Source organism: Piliocolobus tephrosceles, chromosome 10 (genome assembly GCF_002776525.5).
Source record: "Piliocolobus tephrosceles isolate RC106 chromosome 10, ASM277652v3, whole genome shotgun sequence".
In the NCBI taxonomy this organism is placed as follows: Eukaryota; Metazoa; Chordata; class Mammalia; order Primates; family Cercopithecidae; genus Piliocolobus; species Piliocolobus tephrosceles.
The window spans coordinates 66,066,128-66,088,564 of NC_045443.1; the positions used below are offsets into that span (position 1 = coordinate 66,066,128).

General features: G+C 42.0%; 1 protein-coding gene across 2 annotated transcripts; it reads left to right on the top strand.

The window, feature by feature from the left end:
- Positions 1-2,544: 2,544 nt before the first annotated feature.
- Positions 2,545-21,623, top strand: SLC35E3 (solute carrier family 35 member E3). 2 transcript variants are annotated; one of them, XR_004229179.1, is made up of 5 exons: positions 2,545-3,202; positions 4,358-4,468; positions 8,377-8,535; positions 14,832-15,875; positions 18,377-19,035. XR_004229179.1 is itself a non-coding variant. In XM_023195342.3 (5 exons), exons 1-5 carry the CDS (start codon positions 2,801-2,803, stop codon positions 20,534-20,536), a joined length of 942 nt encoding a protein of 313 aa, XP_023051110.1. In that variant the 5' UTR covers positions 2,545-2,800; the 3' UTR covers positions 20,537-21,623. The 2 variants fall into 2 exon arrangements, 1 of the variants encoding a protein (XP_023051110.1); XM_023195342.3 differs by lacking the exon at positions 18,377-19,035 and adding an exon at positions 20,350-21,623 and having other exon boundaries at positions 14,832-14,914.
- Positions 21,624-22,437: the final 814 nt, after the last annotated feature.

The window sequence follows — 22,437 nt, forward strand, 5'->3', positions numbered from 1 at the left end:
GCTGGGCATTTTTATGAACCAACAAATACACCAAATAGGCTAGAGTGTAGGGCTTATAAACAGGAGACAACTAAAAGAATGTGATTCTAATAGAAAACAGTAATTCCCCAAACTTGCTAATCATCTAAGGAATTTCTTGAATATGTATTTATAGATGCCACCCCTAAAGAGAGCTGGCTCAGGAAGCCTGAGATGGGATCATAGAATTTGATCAGCTCTATATTATGTGCTTTTTTTGTTGTTGTTTCTCTAAAGAGTTAATCTTGTCTTCCTGTTTTCTTTATTCTTACTAATATGCAAATGATTTTTTACAGCTCATGCAGTCCCGTAATCATGATTATTGCTATGCTGCTTTGCAAAAAATAAAAACAAAAAATTCATACCAAAACAAATACAGACTAGATTTGGGGGGGAGGGGAAAGAAGTGAGTCTTAAAACTAGTTTTATTACTTGCAACAAACTATATATATATATATAGAAACTTTGTACAACCTAGGGTGACTATTTCCAAAGACTATTACCTATTTGTTGAACAACAGTGGAAAACTACTTAGCCTAATGAGGAGGAGGAATATTATATGCTTCCATCCTAACTATGTGGGTAAATGGACAAGGTCTGTCATCTATTTAGAAACTTGTTTTGCATGCCCCCTCGCCTCTGTATTCATCTTTTGTTTTGCCTTATTTTTTGAATGTACTTTAAAAAACAACAGAAACCCACTAAGGTTGTAGAATTACAAAATTCCTTCAACCTTAGACTCTTAATTAGGATGCCCTCAAATGGACTTGTTTTTCATTTTTATTTATTTATTTTTGAGATAGGGTCTTTCTGTGTCTCCCAGGCCAGAGTGCAGTGGCATGATATCTCACTACAAACCTCCGTCTCCCGGGTTCAAGTGATTCTCTGCCTCAGCCTCCCTAGTAGCTGGGATTACAGGCGCCTGCCACCACGCCTGGCTAATTTTTGTATTTTTAGTAGAGACAGGGTTTCGCCATGTTGGCCAAGCTGGTTTCAAACTCTTGACCTCAAGTGATCCACTCACCTCGATCTCTCAAAGTGCTGGGATTACAGGCATGAGCCACTGTACCTGGCCAATTGGACTCATTTGAGTCCTTAGGTAGTCAATATGTGTGTTGCTGTTTATTTAAATACAGTTCAAGTTGGAGCCCCAAGAGCACCAATGTGCTCCTCACAATTCCCAGATGCCTCTGTCTTCCTGAACACCAAAAGTGGTGGGCACCTGAGTGGGAAATTTCAGGCAACTTAATTTAGTTCCCTCAGTGCCTAGTCTTGAAGAACTGGGTTTTCATTCTAGAGAAGAAACTCTTAACAAGGGCATGTTTCCTATCACAGGTTCACATACTAATTTTTAAAAACTTTTCTTGGTGTGACTTATGCCAAGGAATTATGAAGACTTTTTCCCTGAGTATTGCATGAAGGCTACAGAGTGGGAACAGGCATGTCCTGGGTGTGAAAGTTTTAATTTCCCTACCTCATTCATTTAATTTAGAGATGGGGGTCTCACTGTGTTGCTCAGCCTGGCTTCAAACTCCTGAGCTCAAGCAATCCTCCCACGTCAGTCTTTCAAATAGCTGGGACTACAGGCCCATGCCACCATGCCCTACTTGCTCATTTATTTTAATTTTTTTGTACCATATTCTTTCTCTTTTTAATTTTGTGACTGCTGAATTAATCCTAGACTCTATCTTAAAACTAAGAATTGATGTATTGGTAGGAACAGCTGGACATTTAAGATGTTTTTGTGATTCCTTTTTTAAAAATCCCCTTTTGTACCTGTAATATCTACAATATATAATCTTGCTCTATCGACTTGAGGAGGAAGGTGAAAGGAAGAACCTGACTTCTGTGTGAAGGACCTTACTTCAATGTCGATCAAGACCGTTACTCAAAGTTGTGACTCTTAGTCATTGCACCTGACTTTAGGATCCAAAACATATACAAACACACACACACACACACACACACACACACACACACACACCCCTAGAGACAGCTGTATACAGTTTTGCCAAGTTGTGCGTTTTTTTCTAGAGTTGTAATTGAACACAATAGCACTTGTCTACATTGTCAACGGGACATCTTTAGAGAACACATTTTCTCACTGTTGAGCTAATAATGCTTTGTGAACGTATAATCTAAGGAGAAACCCTTGTAGTTATACCCGATGATGCTGTCTGTTGGAACGTAAATTTTGAATGTCTTTCTCGAAAAACAAAAAATAAAAATATGCTTTCAATAAGTTCTTTCCCCATCTGGCGAGGGCTAAATTTGCTCAGCATTTAATAGGTAAAATTGGCTAACAGTGTCTGCACAGCCAGAGGGAAGTTGTCTAGCAAATCGGGTCAGTGACACACGGGAAACAAACATCAAGAAAGGGGTCCTAGATTGGTCTAGTCAGGTAGGCGTTAGGTGACCAAGGGGGTTGGGGACCCAGAGGATAGGACACAAAGACGCGAGCGTCGCGCGCCCAGGGCTCAGCGCGCCTGCGCAGGGTAGCGGCCGTTCAGCCCGCGACTCAGGGGCGGAGGCAGGGGAGCCGCGGGTCACGTGGCCGCAGCGGAGATGGGCGGGGCGTGGGACGTGCTGCCGTGTCCTCGCTGGCTTACAGGGCGGCGGAGAGGCGTGTGTCGTCTGTTAAGAGTGCTGCTCGCCCAGGGTTGATCTGTGCATGCCACTCCTGGGTCAGACGGTGAGGTCGGCGTCTGCGAGGACGCGGCGGTGGAGGAGAAGGGCAACCCGCCCCTTGGGAGGCTAAACGACCCCGGCTTCGCGGGGATCATGGTATCGCTGGTGGACCGAATGCGGGGCCACGGGCGAATCGCCGCCGGGCTCCTGTTCAACCTACTGGTGTCCATCTGCATTGTGTTCCTCAACAAATGGATTTATGTGCACCACGGCTTCCCCAACATGAGCCTGACCCTGGTGCACTTCGTAGTCACCTGGCTGGGCTTGTATATCTGCCAGAAGCTGGACATCTTTGCCCCCAAAAGTCTGCCGCCCTCCAGGATCTTCCTCCTGGCCCTCAGCTTCTGTGGCTTTGTGGTCTTCACTAACCTTTCTCTGCAGAACAACACCATAGGCACCTATCAACTGGCCAAGGCCATGACCACGCCGGTGATCATAGCCATCCAGACCTTCTGCTACCAGAAAACCTTCTCCACCAGAATCCAGCTCACGTTGGTGAGTAGCTTCAGCTTCCCAAGGCGCGGCTCTCCCGACTCACCTCCTGCACTGGCCCCGGGAAATTCGAACGCACATTGGTCTTTCCCTTCATCTTGAAATCCACAAATGAGTCATCTGTGAGCCAGTGAAGTTTCGGGCTTATCTGGGGAGGGGGAAAAGGCCATCTTGTCAACCCAGAAGAGTGGGCTTGTGTGAGTTTTAGTAGCTGCCATTTGATGGAAATCGTTAAATGCTGTGATCGGTAAGAAAAACTGTATTGTGTGGTACAGTCCAGTGTTATCAGAGTATCTGCAAAAGCTCAAACTGAAAAACAGCCTTTCTCCCCTAGGGGAATCAAATCGTGTGTGATAAAACGTGAAGAGATTTAGCATAAAGTAGATCTCAAAATGTCTGCAGCACCATACTGCAGAGCTGTCTGCAACTTTAAATAAAAGGAGGTGGACTCAATTTTAGCACTTAGTAACTTAGTATATTTAAGCTCTTCTTCCTTTTTCTTTTTTTTTTTTTTTCTTTTTGAGACGGAGTTTCACTCTTGTGGCCCGGGCTGGAGTGCAATGGCGCGATCTCGGCTCACGGCAACCTCCGCCTCCCGCGTTCAAGCGATTCTCCTGCCTTAGCCTCCCAAGTAGCTGGGATTACAGGCATGCGCCACCACGCCCGGCTAATTTTATGTTTTTAGTAGAGACGGGTTTTCTCCATGTTAGTCGGGCTAGTCTCAAACTCCGACCTCAGGTGATCTGCACGCCTTGGCCTCCGAAAGTGCTGGGGTTACAGGGGTGAGCCACCGTGCCTGGCCTTATATTTAAAGTCTTTATGCTTTTGTTGTTTTATATTTATGCTTATGCTGTTTAGACACTATTTCGGGGATCCATTTACTCACCTTTGTATTCATGTGGTATTTTCTTGCAAAGTGCAATATATTTACCACAAATTTAAAATAGAATTAAATGTGAATATAGATTTATCGTATTTCACGTTTAGGAAATAGGATTAACAACCAGTTTTCCCAAGTGAAAAAAGAAAACATTTATACAGGTTCACTGTTTCCCAGTTATGTGTTTATCATTAGCCTTGTAAGACATTGTGAAAGGAATGCTAAATTTTTGTCTCTTGAATTTAATCTGAACAACGTTTACCTCTTTTTCGTTACAGATTCCTATAACTTTAGGTGTAATCCTAAATTCTTATTACGATGTGAAGTTTAATTTCCTTGGAATGGTGTTTGCTGCTCTTGGTGTTTTAGTTACATCCCTTTATCAAGTGGTTGGTAATTTTTTTTTCTTTATGTGCCTTTTTAGCAGATTTCATAAATTTTGAAGCTGTATTCCAAGGTTTAGAAAATACAGTATAGAGACAATAGACTGTTGGGAAGAAAGCGTAATTGCTTAAGTTGACTCAAGGTGAAGAGAAGAAAGGAGACAGAGAAACTTGGGTGTGTGATGCTGACCAAATACCTACCTGTTTGTAAGTGTATAATATCCATGCTTAACAGTCTCAGCTTGGGGTGAAGTTATTTTCTGGGAAATCTTTACAAAATACGTAGTAAGACTTTATACTTCCTAAGTTTATTTATGTTTTTTGTGTACTCTTTACTTTTAACATTGTTGTGAAGGAGTGAGTATACTTCCAGAAATCTGAACAGTAAAGAAAAATTTCAGATTTTTAGGTTTTTTTGCCTCAAAAATTATACTGCTGTTACAACTTGTTTATTGGCTTTTAATAGTTTGTCTAATATAGATTATTATAATATTAATATAATAGAGTAATTTATATCAATGAATATTTTACCATTTGTGCAAGCACAGTGCCTTGCCTATAGCAGATATTCATTAAAAATGTGTTCATGGATTCAGTTACTTCATTACCATAAAATCTAACAAGTATAGTTTTTGTTTCTTATGTAGTGGAGAAAAAATAACTTGCTGTAGGGGACAGTGAAACGGTGTTCTCTCTATACTGAAAACCTTGGTCTGGAAATTCTGTGTGTGCCTAGGCGTATGGGAAATCAAAGCCAAAATGTGTAACCAATTTTACTTTTTTCACAAACATCCACTGGTTATTAAACTAAGGCATTCCTGTTAGAAATGTTAGGAGTTCAGTAATAGAGCCCTGGCGTCTTAAACATTCTAGTAGTGATCATGTCAGAGACGGTGTTTGAAAATATTCTGCAGTGAAATACATTTTCTAGTAACAGAGAAGCAGTTTAAATAAAAGAAGAGGCTAGTGAACATTCCTATTCATCTTTCTTGTTAAATGCACTTGTTTTTTCCTAGTATTGGCTATTAAACAGAGCAAGAAATTGTACTCCTTATATGTAATGGATTCAGAGTACTTACCATCTCTGTCACTATGACCATTTTTGTTCACACAAGTCTCAAAATTGCTATAGATTAGAATCAAAGGTTCTATATCCCTAAGGTAGATATTTGAAATGGGATTGACCAAGGAATGATTGTAGATTAATGGACAGTTTCTTATCAGTAAATGGTAAAGGTATTATTACAAAATAGGTATATTCCCAAAACATTCCTCTTAAAGTTATATCTGCCCACTGTATCTTGGCATAATTTCTATGTTGTTTCTCTTATACTGCTGGAGACATTAAAAGGAGTTAGAAGACGAGTGACCAGCTATTAGCTTGAGTTGTAGAAAGATGGTTGGCTCACTCATTCATTCAGCAGACATCTTTTCTGCATTATGTTCACCGTTGAGGATACAAAGATGAAAAGCAGCTACAGTCCAGCAGTGTAGAAACACATGGAGACAGCTGGTCACAATAGCATATGTACCCCAAGGTAGGAGGAAGGTTCTGGGGAACACCAAGGAGGAAGTGGCAGCTCTAAAAGAGGGGCGGTGAGGTAAGACTTTACGGGAAAGTTAACAATTTAAATGGAAGGGCACACAGAAATGAGCTCAGCAGTAAAGGACAGCTGGTCTTTTCCTTGCAGTGTGCATGAAAGTCTGGAGCAGTTTTGGAGAACTTGGTTTGTTTGGTGAGGCTAGGCAGTCAGATGTCAGGGTCATGAAGGCATGCTAAGGAAGTGTGTCTTTATTGAGCATGCACCAGGAGAGGGGTTCAGACAGGGACTGACTTGATCATTCCCCTTTAGAAAAGTAACTGATGGCAAGGAAGGGTGGGTAAAAGGGAAGGAAGGATGAAAGGCAGAGCAGTCAGGAACCTACCTGTGCTTCATGGGACAAGCAGGAAGGGCCTGGGCTAGGGCAGTGGGAATGGACAGGGAAAGGTTAAAAGGCACTCCAGGGGCCTTTTGGGGAACACATAGGAGAACCTGACTGAATGTGAGAGTGGGAAAGTAAGGCTCTGATCCCTGAGGGAGATTATATCATCAATGATTGGAACCACACAAGAGGAGCCCATTTTTGGAAGAAAGGCACCAGTTGATTTTAAACAAGTTCCTGCAGATTATATAAGTAGAGATGGCCAGGAGACTGGCTAATACAAGGTTAAGGATGCTTAAGGGATGAGGGAAGAGCAGTAGATCTCAGCAAATAGTAAAAGACATCAGTCAGGGCGATGAAAGAGGAAGGCAGACATCTGCCTTAAAAAGTAAGTGCAGGAGGCAGTGAGGGAGGAGTGTAAACCAGAGGGTAGTTCTTCCAAGCAAAATTTGCAGGTTCTGCAAAGAGGGCTCACAGGAAGGGCCACAGGGAGTCTAGACATGGCCATGGAGGTCATGGTGCCCTTAGGAGAGCATTGGAGGGGTGGTGGCAGGAGCCAGGCTGTGCTGCATTGAGGAACAGTGGAGGCCTGAGAGCCCCTGCTGTTCCAGGCAGTCCTGTGGCCGAGACACGCAGCTGCCTGGAGAGACTGCAAAAGGTAAGTGGGGTGATCACACACCCTCTGTATCCATTTTTGCTTGCTGCTGTGCCCCGAGGAGCAGGCAGCTTAGAAGAATCAGTTCTTTGTCCTTCACATTCACAGAGAACTCTTAGTTAAAGCTGGCAGGAGTATGGTTCAAATTCCCTGCTTTTCTATATTTGTCTTGATGAATTTCTATAGACTTAGAGTTTATATAACAAGATACCCAGACCTACAGGAACAAGAAGTATGTAGAAGTCATTCAAAGCCTGGCTGTTCTTGCCAGATCTGATCCAAACAGTCCTATTAGAGCTTCTTCAGAGCCTCTTTTTCAGTTATATTTGTGAAGCATTTTGTGGACGAATGGGATTTGAGCTCTTGAGATGTTGTTTCTACTGAATGGTACGGTATTTTAGGGTTAGTGATTATCCAGTGTACCAGGTGTATTGGTGGGGGATGAGGAATAGTATCCACAGAAAAGTCATCCAGAGAGAGGACAATGTCTTCTACCATTGATTGGGTTTTCCAAAGCAACTGACAAGACCACATACCTTTTCAAGCCACACACATTGGCAGCCATCTCTAACCTGCCCCGCGCCCCATTGTCATCCTGTCCCCCCAACCTCTGTCTTCCTTTGTTTTTTTTTAGACAGAGTCTCACTCTATCACCCAGGCTGGAGTGCGGTGGCGCAATCTCAGCTCACTGCAACCTCCACCTCCTTGGTTCTCCTGCTCAGCCTCCCGAGTAGCTGGGACCACAGGCGTGCACCACCATACCCGGCTAATAGTATTTTTAGTAGAGATAGGGTTTCACCATATTGGCCAGGCTGGTCTCGAACTCCTGACCCAGGTTATCTGCCTGCCTCAGCCTCCCAAAGTGCTGGGATTACAGGTGTCAGCCACTGCTCCTGGCCCCTGTCTTCCATTTTTAAATTTTTGCCATTTTTAGAAAGAGATGAAGTCCAACACTGCATCTGTATTCCTAATCACCTGAATTTCCATTTTTCGCTTATTTTCCCAAGATCTTTTATCCTTGTAGGCCCTTATGTGCATTTATTTTTCCCTGTTTACTAGGATCAGGTAGAAGGAAATAGAGGACTTTTCTCCCCCTTCTAAGAATTGAGAAGAAGCTAGATTATCAGAAATTACATTTATAGAGCTATTTTCATCCGTGGTGCTTAAAGGGCATTCATATAGCTTACTGGTCTTTGAAATCCTGTAGAATAATAGACATTTTATCTTCCCCTAGTCTATACCCCACATTCCCATCTTTGTGACTCTAGTTGTTGCATCTTTGATTAAGTGATACTATTTCTTTTGTGCCAGACATGTTTTATCTCCTAATTTTCAGTGGGTAGGAGCCAAACAGCATGAATTACAAGTGAACTCAATGCAGCTGCTGTACTACCAGGCTCCGATGTCATCTGCCATGTTGCTGGTCGCTGTGCCCTTCTTTGAGCCGGTGTTTGGAGAAGGAGGAATATTTGGTCCCTGGTCAGTTTCTGCTTTGGTAAGTTCTAATTGTTTTGATATCTAAGAAACAATATAATAATGACTCCTCCATTATTAATATAATTTTTAGTTTTCAGAGCACTATGTCCGATCCATTCTCACATTTATCTTCATAATCACCAAATAAGGAGTTAAGGTAAGGATTCTTTTTCAGATGAAGAAATTGAGGCACACAGAGGTGAGGGACTTGCCTAGAGTGAGGCAGCTACTCAGTGGCAAAAGCAGAACTACAATTAATGTCTTCCGATGCCTGGTTACTGTTCTGACCATGTCAAGCTAGAGCCCGCAAATAATTTGGACATTTAGATTAAGTTAAACTTTTTTTTACAATGAAAACATAGCTTTATAATCACTGTCGATTTTGAACATATGTAAAAATATAAAGAAAGTGAAGGGGCCAGGCACAGTGGCTCACTCCTGTAATCCCAGCACTTTGGGAGGATGAGTTGGGCAGATCGTTTGCGCCCAGGAGTTTTAAACGAACCTGGGCAACATAGGAAGACCTCGTCTCTACAAAAAATGTAAAAGTTGACTGGGTGTGATGGCTCATGCCTGTAATCCCGGGACTTTGGAAAGCTGAGACGGATGGATCACTTGAGCTCAGGAGTTCAAGACCAGCCTGACCAACATGGCGAAACCCGGTCTCTACTAAAAATACAAAAAAATTAGCTGAGGCTGGGTGTGGTGGTTCATGCCTGTAATCCCAGCACTTTGGGAGACCAAGGCAGGCTACTCAAGAGGCTGAGGCACGAGAATTGCTTGAACCTGGGAGGTGGAGGTTGCAATGAGCCAAGGTCGTGCCACTGCACTCCAGCCTGGGCCACAGAGCAAGACTCTGTCTCAAAAGAAAACCAAACCAAAACAACAACAAAAGAAAGTGAAGGGCCCCTGGAACGCTATCACACTAAGGTAATTACCTTTACCATTTTGGTGAGCATCATTTCATGGATCTCTTTTGTATAAACACATAGGTACACATGCATGTGTGTATAATTTTAGATATGGAATGATATGATGCTGTTTTTATTGTGGATTCCTCTTCCTCAGCCTTCCTAGCGATACACTCTTCCACATTCCATTACCCCCTAATCCATGTCCCTTGAAGTCATGTTAATATTCTAAGTGCTTGTTCTTCCATATTTTTCTCCATGCCGTATATATCCATATAAACACACACACACAGACACATACACACACCAATTAAACATCTATTTCTTTTTCTTTTTTTTTTTCTTTTGAGATGGCGTCTCACTCTGTCGCCCAGACTGGAGTGCAGTGGTGCAATTCTTGGCTCGCTGCAACCTCCACCTCCCGGGTTCAAGCAATTCTCCTGCCTCAGACCCCCGAATAGCTGGGACTGCAGGCGCACACCACCATGCCCACCTAATTTTTGTATTTTTAATAGAGATGGGGTTTCACCATGTTGGCTAGGATGGTTTTGATCTCTTCATCTCGAGTCCGCCCGCCTCAGCCTCCCAAAGTGCTAGGATTACAGGCATGAGCCACCGCACCCGGCCATATCTGTTTCTTTGACAAAAGTAGAATCCTATCACATATGCTTTTCTGTATCTTGCTTGTCTGACTTGATAATATCTCCTAAAAATCTCTCCAAAGCATTCTTTTCAGTGTCTGTATGTTTTGTTGTTGTTGTTGTTGTTTTGTTTTGAGACAGAGTCTCACTCTGTAGTGCAGTGGCATGATCTCTCTTCACTGCAACCTCCACCTCCCGGGGTTCAAGTGATTCTTGTGCCTCAGCCTCCCGAGTAGCTGGAATTACAGGCGTGAGCCACCACACCTGGCTAATTTTTTTTGTATTTTTGGTAGAGACGGGGTTTCACCATGTTGGCCAGGCTGGTCTTAACCTCCTGACCTCAAGTGATCCACCCACCTGGGCCTCCCAAAGTGCTGGGATTACAGACATGAGCCACCGCGCCCAGCCAGTGTCAGTATAATAGCCCCTTTGCATATTCACTTTTTCCAGTTCTTTACCACTATGAAAAATACTGTGATAAACATCCTTGTACATCATGTGTCCTCATGTACTGATACCTTTTTTCCTATGGAAATGAGTCCCAGGAGTGGCATTGGCAAATCAAGGACATATGTATTTTGGGGACTTTTATTTTTTAGAGACAGGGTCTGGCTATATTGCCCAACCTGGCCTCAAGCTCCTGAGCTCAAGTGATCCCGCAACCTCAGCCTCCCAAGCAGCTGGGACTAATGCTTTGGGGACCTTTTAAGTTAGAATGTATAATCCTCCTATGTCTTAGTTCAGGCTGCTATAACAAAACTGCAATGGACTGGGTGGCTTAAAGAACAGATACTTGGTTCTCACGGTTCTGAAGTCTGGAAGTCTGAGATCAGGCGGCCGGTATGGTTGGGTTCTTGGTAAAGGCCCTTTTCCTGCTTTATAGATGGCATTCTTCTTGCCATATGCTCATCTGACAACAAGGAAGAGGAGAAGCAAGCTCTCTTGTATCTCTTCTTATCATAGGGACTAATCCCATTGATGAAGGCTCTACCCTTATGCCGTAGTCACCTCCCAAAGGCCCCACCTCCCAATACCATCACACTGCGGGTGAGGATTTCAACATAGGAATTTTGGGGGACACAAACATTCAGTCCATAACACCTTACTTATCAGGAATTCCTGCTTCCCACAAGAGTTCCCACAACTCTTGGAACACAGTTAGTGGGAATGTCTTGTTTGTTGGTCGCATCAATTTATCAAGCACCTATATAGCCCCTCTTCTCTTCCCAGCACTATTCAAAGCACTATGTAAATATCAACTTATTTAGTTTTCATAACTTTATTAGGTTGATGCTATACTAATACTATTTGTATTAGTCCATTTTATGATGTTATAAAAGAATACCTGAGACTGAGTAATTTATAAAGAAAAGAGGTTTATTTTGGCTTATCGTTCTGCAGACAGTACAAGAAGCATTAGTGCTGGCATCTACTTCTAGTGAGGGCCTCAGGAAGCTTACCATCACGGTGGAAGGCGAAGGGGAAGCAGGCACGTCACATGGCGAGAGAGGAAACAAGAGAGAGAGGGGAGGAGATGCCAGTGTCTTTTAAACAACTAGCTCTCATGAGAACTAATAGAGCAAAAACTCATTACCCCTGGGGAGGGCACCAAGCCATTCATGAGGGATCCTACCCCCGTAACCCAAACACCTTCTTCTAGGCCTCACCTCCAACATTGGTGATCACACTTCAACATGAGATTTGGAGGGAACAGACATCCAAACTATATCACTATTGTTATTATTTTTACTGACAAGGAAACCAAGAGATAGAGAGTTAGTAACTGGCTCGCAATCCCACAGCTAATAAGCAGAGCCACAATTTGGATCCATGCCTTCTGGGTCCAAAGTCTGTATTCTCCAGTGCTCCGCTCTGCTTCCCGTAAGTAGACCAGTAGTTGTTTCAGATTTATATATTTTACCATATACAGTTTTTTTCTAAAGTAGAAGTTATTGGACCATCTATCAGATAATACTTCCACTTACTTTACAAAAGTCCTAGCCATCCTGGTTATCTGGTTTCAAACCATTGCATCCTGGAGACCTTATGCTACAAGGAGAGAGGATTTTTTTGGTCGCCTTCTAACAGGTTGTAAAATGAGGACCGCAGCAGAAAAGCCATTAAAAAAAAAAAAAAGTCAGAGAAACCAAGACCACAGAAGGCTGAGGCCATTTAGTGTAAGGGAAAGTCATCTTCATTCCTTGATGTCCCTAGGAGGCATCCTTGACTCAAAGTAGAGCATTGTGTCAACTAACTTTTTTTTTTTGCTTATAAAGCCAGCATTACCCCTAATACCAAAACCAGGAAAGGACACAACCAAAAAAGAAAACTAAAGACCAATATCCTTGATGAACATAGATGCTAAAATTTAACAAAATGCTAGCTAACTGAATCCAATGACATATCAAAAAGATAATCCACCATGATCAAGCGGGTTTCATACCAGGGATGCAGGGATGGTTTAACATACTAAAGTCAATAAATGTGATACACTACATAAACAGAATTAAAAACAAAAATCACATGATCAGCTGGGTGTGGTGGCTCATGCCTGTAATCCCAGCACTTTGGGAGTCTGAGGCGGGTGGATCACAAGGTCAGGAGATCGGGACTAGCCGAGACCATCCTGGCTAACACGGTGAAACCCCTTCTCTACTAAAAATACAAAAACAAAATTAGCCGGGCATGGTGGCGGGCACCTGTAGTCCCAGCTACTCGGGAGGCTGAGGTGGGAGAATGGTGTGAACATGCGAGGCGGAGCTTACAGTGAGCTGAGATTGTGCCACTGCACTCCAGCCTGGACGACAGATCAAGACTCCAAAATAAATAAATAAATAAATAAATAAATAAATAAATAAATAAATAATCACATGATCATCTCAATAGATGCAGAAAGAGCATTTGACAAAATCCAGCATCGCTTTATGATTAAAACCCTCAGCAAAATCGGCATACAAAGGACATACCTTAATGTAATAAGAGCCATCTATGATAAACCCACAGTCAATATAATACTGAATGGGGAAAAGTTGAAAGCATTCCCTCTGAGAACTGGAACAAGACAAGGATGCCCACTCTTACGACTCCTCTTCAACATGGAACTACTTTATATTCTTCAAAGTCCCTAACAAAGTAGAGTAATTGGGTTTTTAGTGATGCAATGTGCCAAGTATCAAGAAATAGGTATGTAGCATTCTGTGAACTCAATAAAATTAGCAATGATATATTTTAGATATATTTCTAGAAACTCTTTTTAAAATCTCTAAGCAAATTTCTCTATGTTGGCTATTTAATAGACCTCACTATTATAAATTAAATGAGGTATTACTATATTTACCTAAGTAGGACCCAAATCCAATTCCTCTGGTCTTCTTAAGACTGCACTGATTTTAACACTGATAAAACCTACGTGGGGCTGGGCACAGTGGCTCATGCCTATAATCCCAACACTCTGGGAGGCCAAGGTGGGAGGATCACTTGAGCCCAGGTGTTTGAGACCAGCCTGGGCAACATAGTAAAAACCTGTCTTTACAAAAAACAAAACAAAATAACAAAACCCTACATAAGACAAAAAGCATCTTCAAATATGACATGTTTTCTTCGGAACTTAAACTTCTTAATAGTTTAGATCATGGATATTATTTTATCTAAATTCAGAAACAAAATGATTCGATGACTTGTTGGATAAAATTATGGGATAGATTTGAACAGAACATTGTATGTGTATATAGTGTTCCAACCCATTTGTCCCCGTTTCCAGCCAAGTTATCTATAAAAAGGAATAATATTTTTACATCTACTTTGTGGATGTACGTGAAAATTAAATGAGTGAATACATGTAAAACAGAACAATTATTGGTGCATAATAAGTGTTATGTAAGTGTAAGCTGTGATCATTGTGATTTTTATTATGTCCTCAAGTAGTTTCTAAGCTCTTTGAGGGCAGGAACTTTGTACATATTGCGTTCCTCACAAGGCCTGGCCTAATTTTGTAGATATCCAATGAATTCTTATTGAGTTAAATAAAAATAAAAATGAGGCCAGGTGCAGTGGCTCAGGCCTGTAATCCCAGCACTTTTGGGAGGCCAAGGCGTGCAGATCACCTGAAGTCAGGAGTTCGAGACCAGCCTAGCCAACATGGTAAAACCCCATCTCTACCAAAAAATACAAAAAAAAAGTAGTTGGGTGTGGTGGCATGGGCCTGTAATCCCAGCTACTGGGGAGGCTGAGGCAGAAGAATTACTTGAACCTGGGAGGCGGAGGTTGCAGTGAGTCGAGATTGCACCACTGCACTCCAGACTGAGTGACAGAGTGAGACTCCATTTAACAAAAAAAGAAGAGCAATTTAATAGAAAAAGATCTCGAAGGATGTATGCCAAGATGTTAATATGTGGATGGTTGGGATTATAAGAATTCCTTATATTCTTTCTGCTTTTCTTTATTGTCTGATTTATAATAATAATGCGTATGTATACTTTTCTTTAGATTAATAAGAAAAATGAACGTGGAAATTCACAATCACAGAAAGGATGTTATTGCAGTATTTTTCACTGATTCTTGTGGAAAAAATTACATTTTTTCTAAATACTGTTCATTCTGCCTTTTTACTTGCAATTCTTACTGTCTCCCAAATTCTCTTTCTAATCTTATTTATTAATAATTGATATTTGAATTTTTTAAAATGCCGAATGAAATGTAGCTTTGCTTGATGACTATAATGATTGCATTGCTTTGCATTAATGGTTCTTTTGTTTTATTTTTAGCTTATGGTGCTGCTATCTGGAGTAATAGCTTTCATGGTGAACTTATCAATTTATTGGATCATTGGGAACACTTCACCTGTCACGTATCCTTTTCATATAACTTACAAATGCATCGTCTTTTATATTCTCCAAAACTTTCACATTCATTACCTTATTTGAATCTCACACTATTGCACGGCCTAAATTGAGTAGAGAGAGTTATTTTTAGCCTTTTACTGTATCTTTACACACAATAGGATTTTAAAGAAATATGAACTGAAGGGGCGAGTGTGGTGGCTCACACCTGTAATCCCAACACTTCAGGAGGCCAAGGCGGGTGGATTGCTTAAGGCCAGGAGTTCAAGACAAGCCTGGATAACATGGTGAAACCCTGTCTCTACAAAAAATATATAAATTAGCTGGGTAAGGTGGTGCACGCCTGTAATCCCAGCTACTCAGGAGGGTGAGGCACAGGGAGTCGCAGGTTAAAGACAGCCAAGATTGTGCCACTGTACTCCAGCCTAGGCAACAGAGCAAGACTCTGTCTCAAAAAAAAAAAAAAAAAAAAGAAATATGAACTGAGGAAATAGGTTAGCTTTTTGTGTCATGAATGTTTTTGAATTTTCTTATGTAATAGATGACCTTTTTCCCTCATAAAAATTAACTCAGAGTACCATTTCTTACAGACAGTGAAATTAAATAAATATTTTTTGAATGAATAATGAGGTGGAGGTTTGGATTTTCAAACCATGCTCAGGTATTTATAGTAACAAAGTAAAGGAATGGTTAACAAATAAGAAAAGATAATTTCAGGCCACTGGCATCTGGCTATGGAGTATGTGTTTGTACTTATTTAGATATGGGTGTGCCTGTTTTTCTCAATATTATTTCAAGTCAAGTAATGAAGTCATTGGCTGGGCACCATGGCTCACGCCTGTAATTCCAACACTGGGAGGCCGAGGCAGGAGGATCACTTGAGCCCAAGAGTGCAAGACCAGCCTGGGCAACATAGGGAGACCCTATCTCTACCAAAACAAAAAAAAGAAATGAAGTTATATGTTACAGGTGAAATTCAACTGTCCATTTATACCATTCTGCTTGTCATTCTATTTCTCTTCACATTTCACTCTGCCCCCACCCTTAGGCAAATGCAGAGAATGAATTTCCCCAGGAAGTAAATAAGTAGGATATTTGCCAACCAGCAATAAAAAACAACGACAATAAGTTTTTTAGAAAACCAATACTTAACAAATATTTATTTTGTGTCAGATACTGTTAGAAATATTTTGTATGTATTAGTCCATTTAATTCTCATAGCATCTCTGTGAGGTAGAGTCTGTCATTTTAGTTTATAGAAGAAATAGAGGCACAGAGAGGTTAACCAGCTCACTTAAGGCCACATAGCTGACAAATGGGATGTCCAGATTTGAACCCATGCAGTCTAGTCCCAAAATTTGTACATCATGCTACCCAATCAAGACATCCAAATGTGTGCTCTGATTTAAAACATCAGTTTATTCAGTAAGTATTGAATACCCACTAAACCATTCATTGATATAAAAATATTTATCTACTGAACATCTACTATGTGCCAGGCACCGGGGATACAGTAATGAAACCACATAGACAGAAGTCTTTGCTCTCACAGGCTTGAATTCTGGTGAGGAACATTAGAAATAGAAAACAATTAAATATTTATATACAGTGTTGGATAGTGTTAACTGCCAAGGAGTGAAAATAGAGCAGGGAAGAGAATGTGAAATGTCATAGACAGCATTGAAGTTCTAGGCAGGGCTAGTCACGAAGGCCTCAGTGGGAAGATGACATTTGAGTAAAGACCTGAAGGAAATGCGGTTGCTCCATGCAGATCAGGAGGGAAGAACATTCCAGGCAGAGGCAACAGCAGGTGCGAAGCCCTATAAAAACCAAGGAAGCCTGTGTGGTTGGAGCAGGTTGAGCAAAGGAGGGAATGTGGTAGGCTGAGAAGTAATACAGAACTGAATTGAGTAGGGCGTTTATGTAAGGACTGTTACACTGAGTAAGATGGGAAGCCATTAGCATTTTGAGCAGAGAAGTGACGTGATTTTACATACATTCTAATAGAAGCACTCAGTGGGCTGGGCGCAGTGGCTCACACCTGTCATTCCAACACTTTGGAAGGCCAAGACAGGAGGATCCCTTGAGCAACCAGGAGTTTGAGACCAGTCTGGGCAACATAGTAAGACCCTGTCGCTACAAAAAGTTTTTAAAAATAAATCACAGAATCACTCAGGGCTCCTGTGTTGAGAATAGACTAAAGAAGAATTTCTCAACCTCTGGGCTGTTGACTTTTTGAGCTGGACGGTTCTTAGTGCAGGCCTGTTTAGTACACTGTAGGATGTTTTCAGCAGGCCTGGGGTCTACTACCAGATGCCAGTAGCATACATACCCTTTGCCCAATTGTGACAACCAAAAATGCCTCCAAAGATTGCCCACAAAGCAGAATCACCCGTGGTTGAGAACTACTGGACTGTAAGAGGCACAGGAAACTGTCAGGAGACTGCTGCAATATTCTAATTTAGAAGTAATAGTGGCTACCAGTATGGTAGCAGTGGATATAGTGAGAAGTGATTGGATTCTGGATATATTTCTAAGAAGAGCCAACAGGTTTTGCTGCCTAGTTGGATGTGGAGAAAGAGAAAATAAGGCTGATTTACATGGTTTTTGACCTGAGCACCTGGTAGAGTAGAGTTGCCATCAACTGAGGTAGGATAGCCAGAAGGAGGTTTGGGACTGGGGAGGAAGATCAGGTGCTCAGCTTGCTCTGTCACCCAAGCTGGAGTGAAGTGGCACGATCATGGTTCACTGCAAACTCAAACTGTTGGGTTCGAGCATTCTTCCCACCTTGGCCTTCCAAAGTGCTAGGATTACAGGTTTGAGCCCAGCCAGGTGCTCAGTTTTGGATAAACAAGTCAGAGTTCAAAGGTGACGTCTCAGCAGGAGGCATCACAGGGAGTCAGAAGTATGAAGCTGTGGTTTAAAGTGGTGAGACTGGTTGAGATTACCAAGCAAACAAGTAGAAGAAAATAAGTTCAAAGACTGAGTGTTGGGTTTGAGTCCAGTATTTGGAATTCAGAGAGATGAGAGGAACTAGCTGGAGGATGAGAAGGAGCAGTTAGAGGTGGAAGGAAGGAGGAGAGTGGCACAGAACCAGAGTTGAGGAGGAGGAGGAGCGGTTGGTGTCTGTGTCAGATGCCGCTGGCAGGCCAAGTTCAAGGAGACTGGTCACCAATGCGGGGCTGAGTGAGGTGGAGGGCACTGGGTTTGACCAGAACATTCTGAAGGCTGGGGTGACAGCCTGCCTGGAGTAAAGTGCAGAACTGGAAATACCACATGTAGACTGCTCTTTTTTTTTGTTGTTTTTACAAAAGAATTCATGAATAGTTTCTTTAAATTTGACTTCCTTCTAGTATAAATATACTTAAAAGAGGAGCCTAGGAGTAAAGAAATTTAAAATGTTAGAGCCACTGCACATGAAGATAGCTCATAATTGAAAATAAAACATATTTTATTATGATTATTGCCAGTAACCTTGGGAAGATCCTCTGTGTCTCAGGAAGTCACCTCCATGGGATCAAGCCACCACATGCACCTGGGGACACGGCCCATGCTCTCCCGAGGCACTGCTGCTGCCCAGCAGGAACCTCCAGGCTGCTTAGGTGGGCTTGGGGGTCAGACAGGTCCAGGTGTGAACACCAAGCTCTGCCACTACCTGTGGGCCTGACTTGTGTGGGAACTCTCAGGGTCTCACTGATCACTTATGAAATGTATGAGGTGGAGGAAGTGCGATCTATGATGTTGGGTGGTTGTATTTGAGAGAATGTGTCAAGCTCCAAGCAGGTGTTCATGACACATAGGTACTGCTATTGGTAACTATTATTATAGCTAGCACATATGGTGCTTACTATATGCTAGAAGCTTTGTGTATATTATTTAATCCTTACAATAACCCTGGGAGGTATTATTTTGTTCCCCTTTTATATAGTGAGGAAACTGAGGCACAGAGTGGTAGCTATTTCTAGTGTTGTAATTAGGAAAAGCACATAGGCATACATCATACATCTCAAGAACAAGAAAGTACTCGTTTATATAGAAAAAATAATTATATTTAAATATAATTGTGTGTGTGTGTGTGTGTGTGTGACGGAGTTTCACTCCGTTGCCCAGGCTGGAGTGCAGTGGTGTGATCTCGGCTCACTGCAACCTCCACCTCTTGGGTTCAAGCGATTCTCCTGCCTGTCTCCCAAGTAGCTGGGATTACAGGCATGCACCACCACGCCCGGCTAATTTTGTATTATTAGTAGAGATGGAGTTTCTCCATGTTGGTCAGGCTGGTCTCAAACTCCTGACCTCAAGTGATCCACCTGCCTTGGCCTCCCAAAGTGCTGGGATTAGGATTAGAGGCGTGAGCCACCGTGCGTGGCCACAAGTAATTTTTAAAGTGGATGTGTGTGTATTTAGTTTGCTTTTTAAATATACAGTGATTTGGAAAAACCTTAATCCAGCGGCATGTTACTGGCAGTATTTTGGATTAGAACATGGGCTTTGGAGTTAAATAGACCCATTTATGTTTGGACTCCAACTCTGCTACTTACTAGCTCTGTAATCTGGGGCATGTTACTTAAAATCTCTGAGCCTCTACAACTGTAAATAGGAAGAGTGAGCCTGCAATGAAGGTAAACGTGATGCCTAACTTCGAAGATTTCGTGTAAATCGCCCAGTATGGTGTTTGGTGTGTAGTTGGTGCTCAGTATGGCTCCCTCTCCCCCTCCTGCTTTTCCCTCCTAAACTCCAGTTCGCTCTCTGGTACCTTATTCTCACTTCATTTCCCAAGGAAACACCACTGTAAAACATAATTATAAATCGCTATACAAAATATCTTCCCTAGACCTTGTTCTGAATGTCTTTCCTTTTATATTGTATCCCTTTTCTTTTTTGGAGGTCAGTAGGAATGGTTGAGGCAGTCTTGTGTCTCTGATTAATCAATCGCTAAAACCTACCTGAAGAAACTAAGAAGTTCCCATTATTCTCTTTTTTTAGACAGTCTTGTTCTGTCGCCCAGACTAGAGTGCAGTTGTGCATTCTTGGCTCACTGCAACCTCCACCTCCTGGGTTTCTCTCTTGTTGCCCAGGCTGGAGTGCAATGATACGATCTCGGCTCACCGCAACCTCCGCCTCCTGGGTTCAAGCAATTCTCCTGCCTCAGGCTCCTGAATAGCTGGGATTAAAGGCATGCACCACCACACCCAGCTAATTTTTGTATTTTTTGTAGAGACAGAGTTTCACCATGATGGCCAGGCTGGTCTCAAATTCCCAGGATCAAGAGATCCACCACCTCAGCTTCCCAAAGTGCAGGGATTACAGGCATGATCCACTGCCCCGGTCCCATTATTCTTTACGTGGGGTGGGCTGCTTTTGAGTTGTTTTATGTAGTGTGAGTGTGTGTGTGTATATACCATCTATCTTGTTCTTCCTTTTTATCCTTACCCAAAAACCTCAGCTATAACATGTTTGGACACTTCAAGTTCTGCATTACTTTATTTGGAGGATACGTTTTATTTAAGGATCCACTGTCCATTAATCAGGCTCTTGGCATTTTATGTACATTATTTGGCATTCTCACCTATACCCACTTTAAGCTCAGTGAACAGGAAGGAAGTAAGGGTAAACTGGCACAACGTCCTTAATTGGGTTTTTGTGGAGAAAAGAATGTTGTCCCAAGAAGATAAAAAATATGGTTAAGTGTGCAAGTTACTTAAAAAAAAAAAAAAAAATTGGGGCCGGGCGCGGTGGCTCATGCCTGTAATCCCAGCACTTTGGGAGGCCAAGGCCAGTGGATTACCTGAGGTCAGGAGTTCGAGACCAGCCTGACCAACATGGAGAAACTCCATCTCAACTAATAATACAAAATTAGCCAGGCGTGGTGGCGGGTGCCTGTAATCCCAGCTACTCAGGAGGCTGAGGCAGGAGAACTGCTTGAACCCAGGAGGCGGTGGTTGTGGTGAGCCGAGATCGTACCATTGCACTCCAGCCTGGGCAACAAGAGCGAAACTCCGTTTCAAAAAAAATTTGTGACTGAGTCAATGATTGAATGATTTGTCGGAATTAACACAAAGGAAATTTTATTCATATAATGACTTTTTTAAAAGTGTCTCTTTAAAAAAACTTAATTCTCTAAAACCAAAATGATTCATGCTTCTTTTTAAAAATGATTGTATGAAATGTATGGGATGGTTAGCTGGGTGTGGTGGTGCACACCTGTAATCCCAGCTACTTGGGAGGCTGAGACATGAGAATCGCTTGAGCCTGGGAGGTGGAGCTTGCAATGGGCCGAGATAGCAACACTGCACTCCAGCCTGGGCAACAGAGCAGGACTCTGTCTCTCTCTCTCTCTCTATATATATATATATATATGTATATATATATATACACCATCCCATATATATGTGGGACATAGATATATGGGATGGTTTGGTTATTCCCAGCAAAGTACATGAAAATTAAAGTTCTATGATAATGACAAAGGAATTGCTGTTACTGTACTGCAAATGTGCTATGGGTTCTCAGTGTTCATTCTTCTAAGGAAGGACACACAGTAGTAGCTCTTTGCTTGCTGATAGATGGTTTCCCAATGTGAGATTTGTTATTTTGATCAGAGTATTCAAATTAGAATTTGAATCTAGCATTTCTATTTTAGTTTAGCTTCCTGATGATTTATGTAAATGAAATCTCATTTATAAAGTATAATAAAGATGACTGTAAGACAAAATCCAATTCTAAAAGTATGATTTTTTTTCTAGTAGAAAATTGGTGTAAGAAATCATACATTTATAGGTCATCTCTTTGAGTTTTCAATGAACTATAGAAACTATATGGAGTTAAAAAACAATAGCGGCCAATTGCGGTGGCTCATGCCTGTAATCCCAGCACTTTGGGAGGCCGAGGCGGGTGGATCACCTGAGGTTGGGAGTTCAAGACCAGCCTGACCAACATGGAGAAACTCCGTCTCTACTAAAAATACAAAATTAGCCCTGCATGGTGGCACATACCTGTAATCCCAGCTATTCGGGAGGCTGAGGCAGGAGAATCGCTTGAACCCAGGAGGCAGAGATTGCAGTGAGTCGAGATCATGCCATTGCATTCCAACCTGGGCAACAAGAGTGAAACTCCATCTGAAAAAAAAAAAAAAAAAGCCCTCTGTTTAAATGGCTCAAATAAAAGACTATAAATGGAATTGAACATGTTTGTTAGCTGTGTAAGCATTTTATATCGGCAATTTTTTTTTTTTTTTTTTTTGTCTTACTGTTAACCAAGCTGGAATGCAGTGGCACAATCATGGCTCTCTGCAGCCTCAACCTCCTGAGCCCAGGCAATCCTCCTGCCTCAGCCTTCCCAGTAGCTGGGACTACAGGCGCACACCAACACACCTGGCTGATTGTTATATTTTTTGTAGAGACAAGGTTTTGCCATGTTGTCCAGGCTGATCTCAAACTCTTGAGCTCAAGCCATCTAGCTGCCTTGGCCTCTTGAAGTGCTGGGATTACAGGCCTGAGCCATCACACCTGGCCAGTAATTTCTTTTTTTTTTT

Bases quoted from the DNA above. Each gene is read 5' to 3' on its own strand.
- SLC35E3 (XM_023195342.3), top strand. From the start codon at position 2,801: ATGGTATCGCTGGTGGACCGAATGCGGGGCCACGGGCGAATCGCCGCC. The intron at 4,469-8,376 runs GTTGGTAATTTT...CCTAATTTTCAG, and splicing joins TTACATCCCTTTATCAAGTG to TGGGTAGGAGCCAAACAGCA. The intron at 14,915-20,349 runs GTATCCTTTTCA...CAAAAACCTCAG, and splicing joins GGGAACACTTCACCTGTCAC to CTATAACATGTTTGGACACT.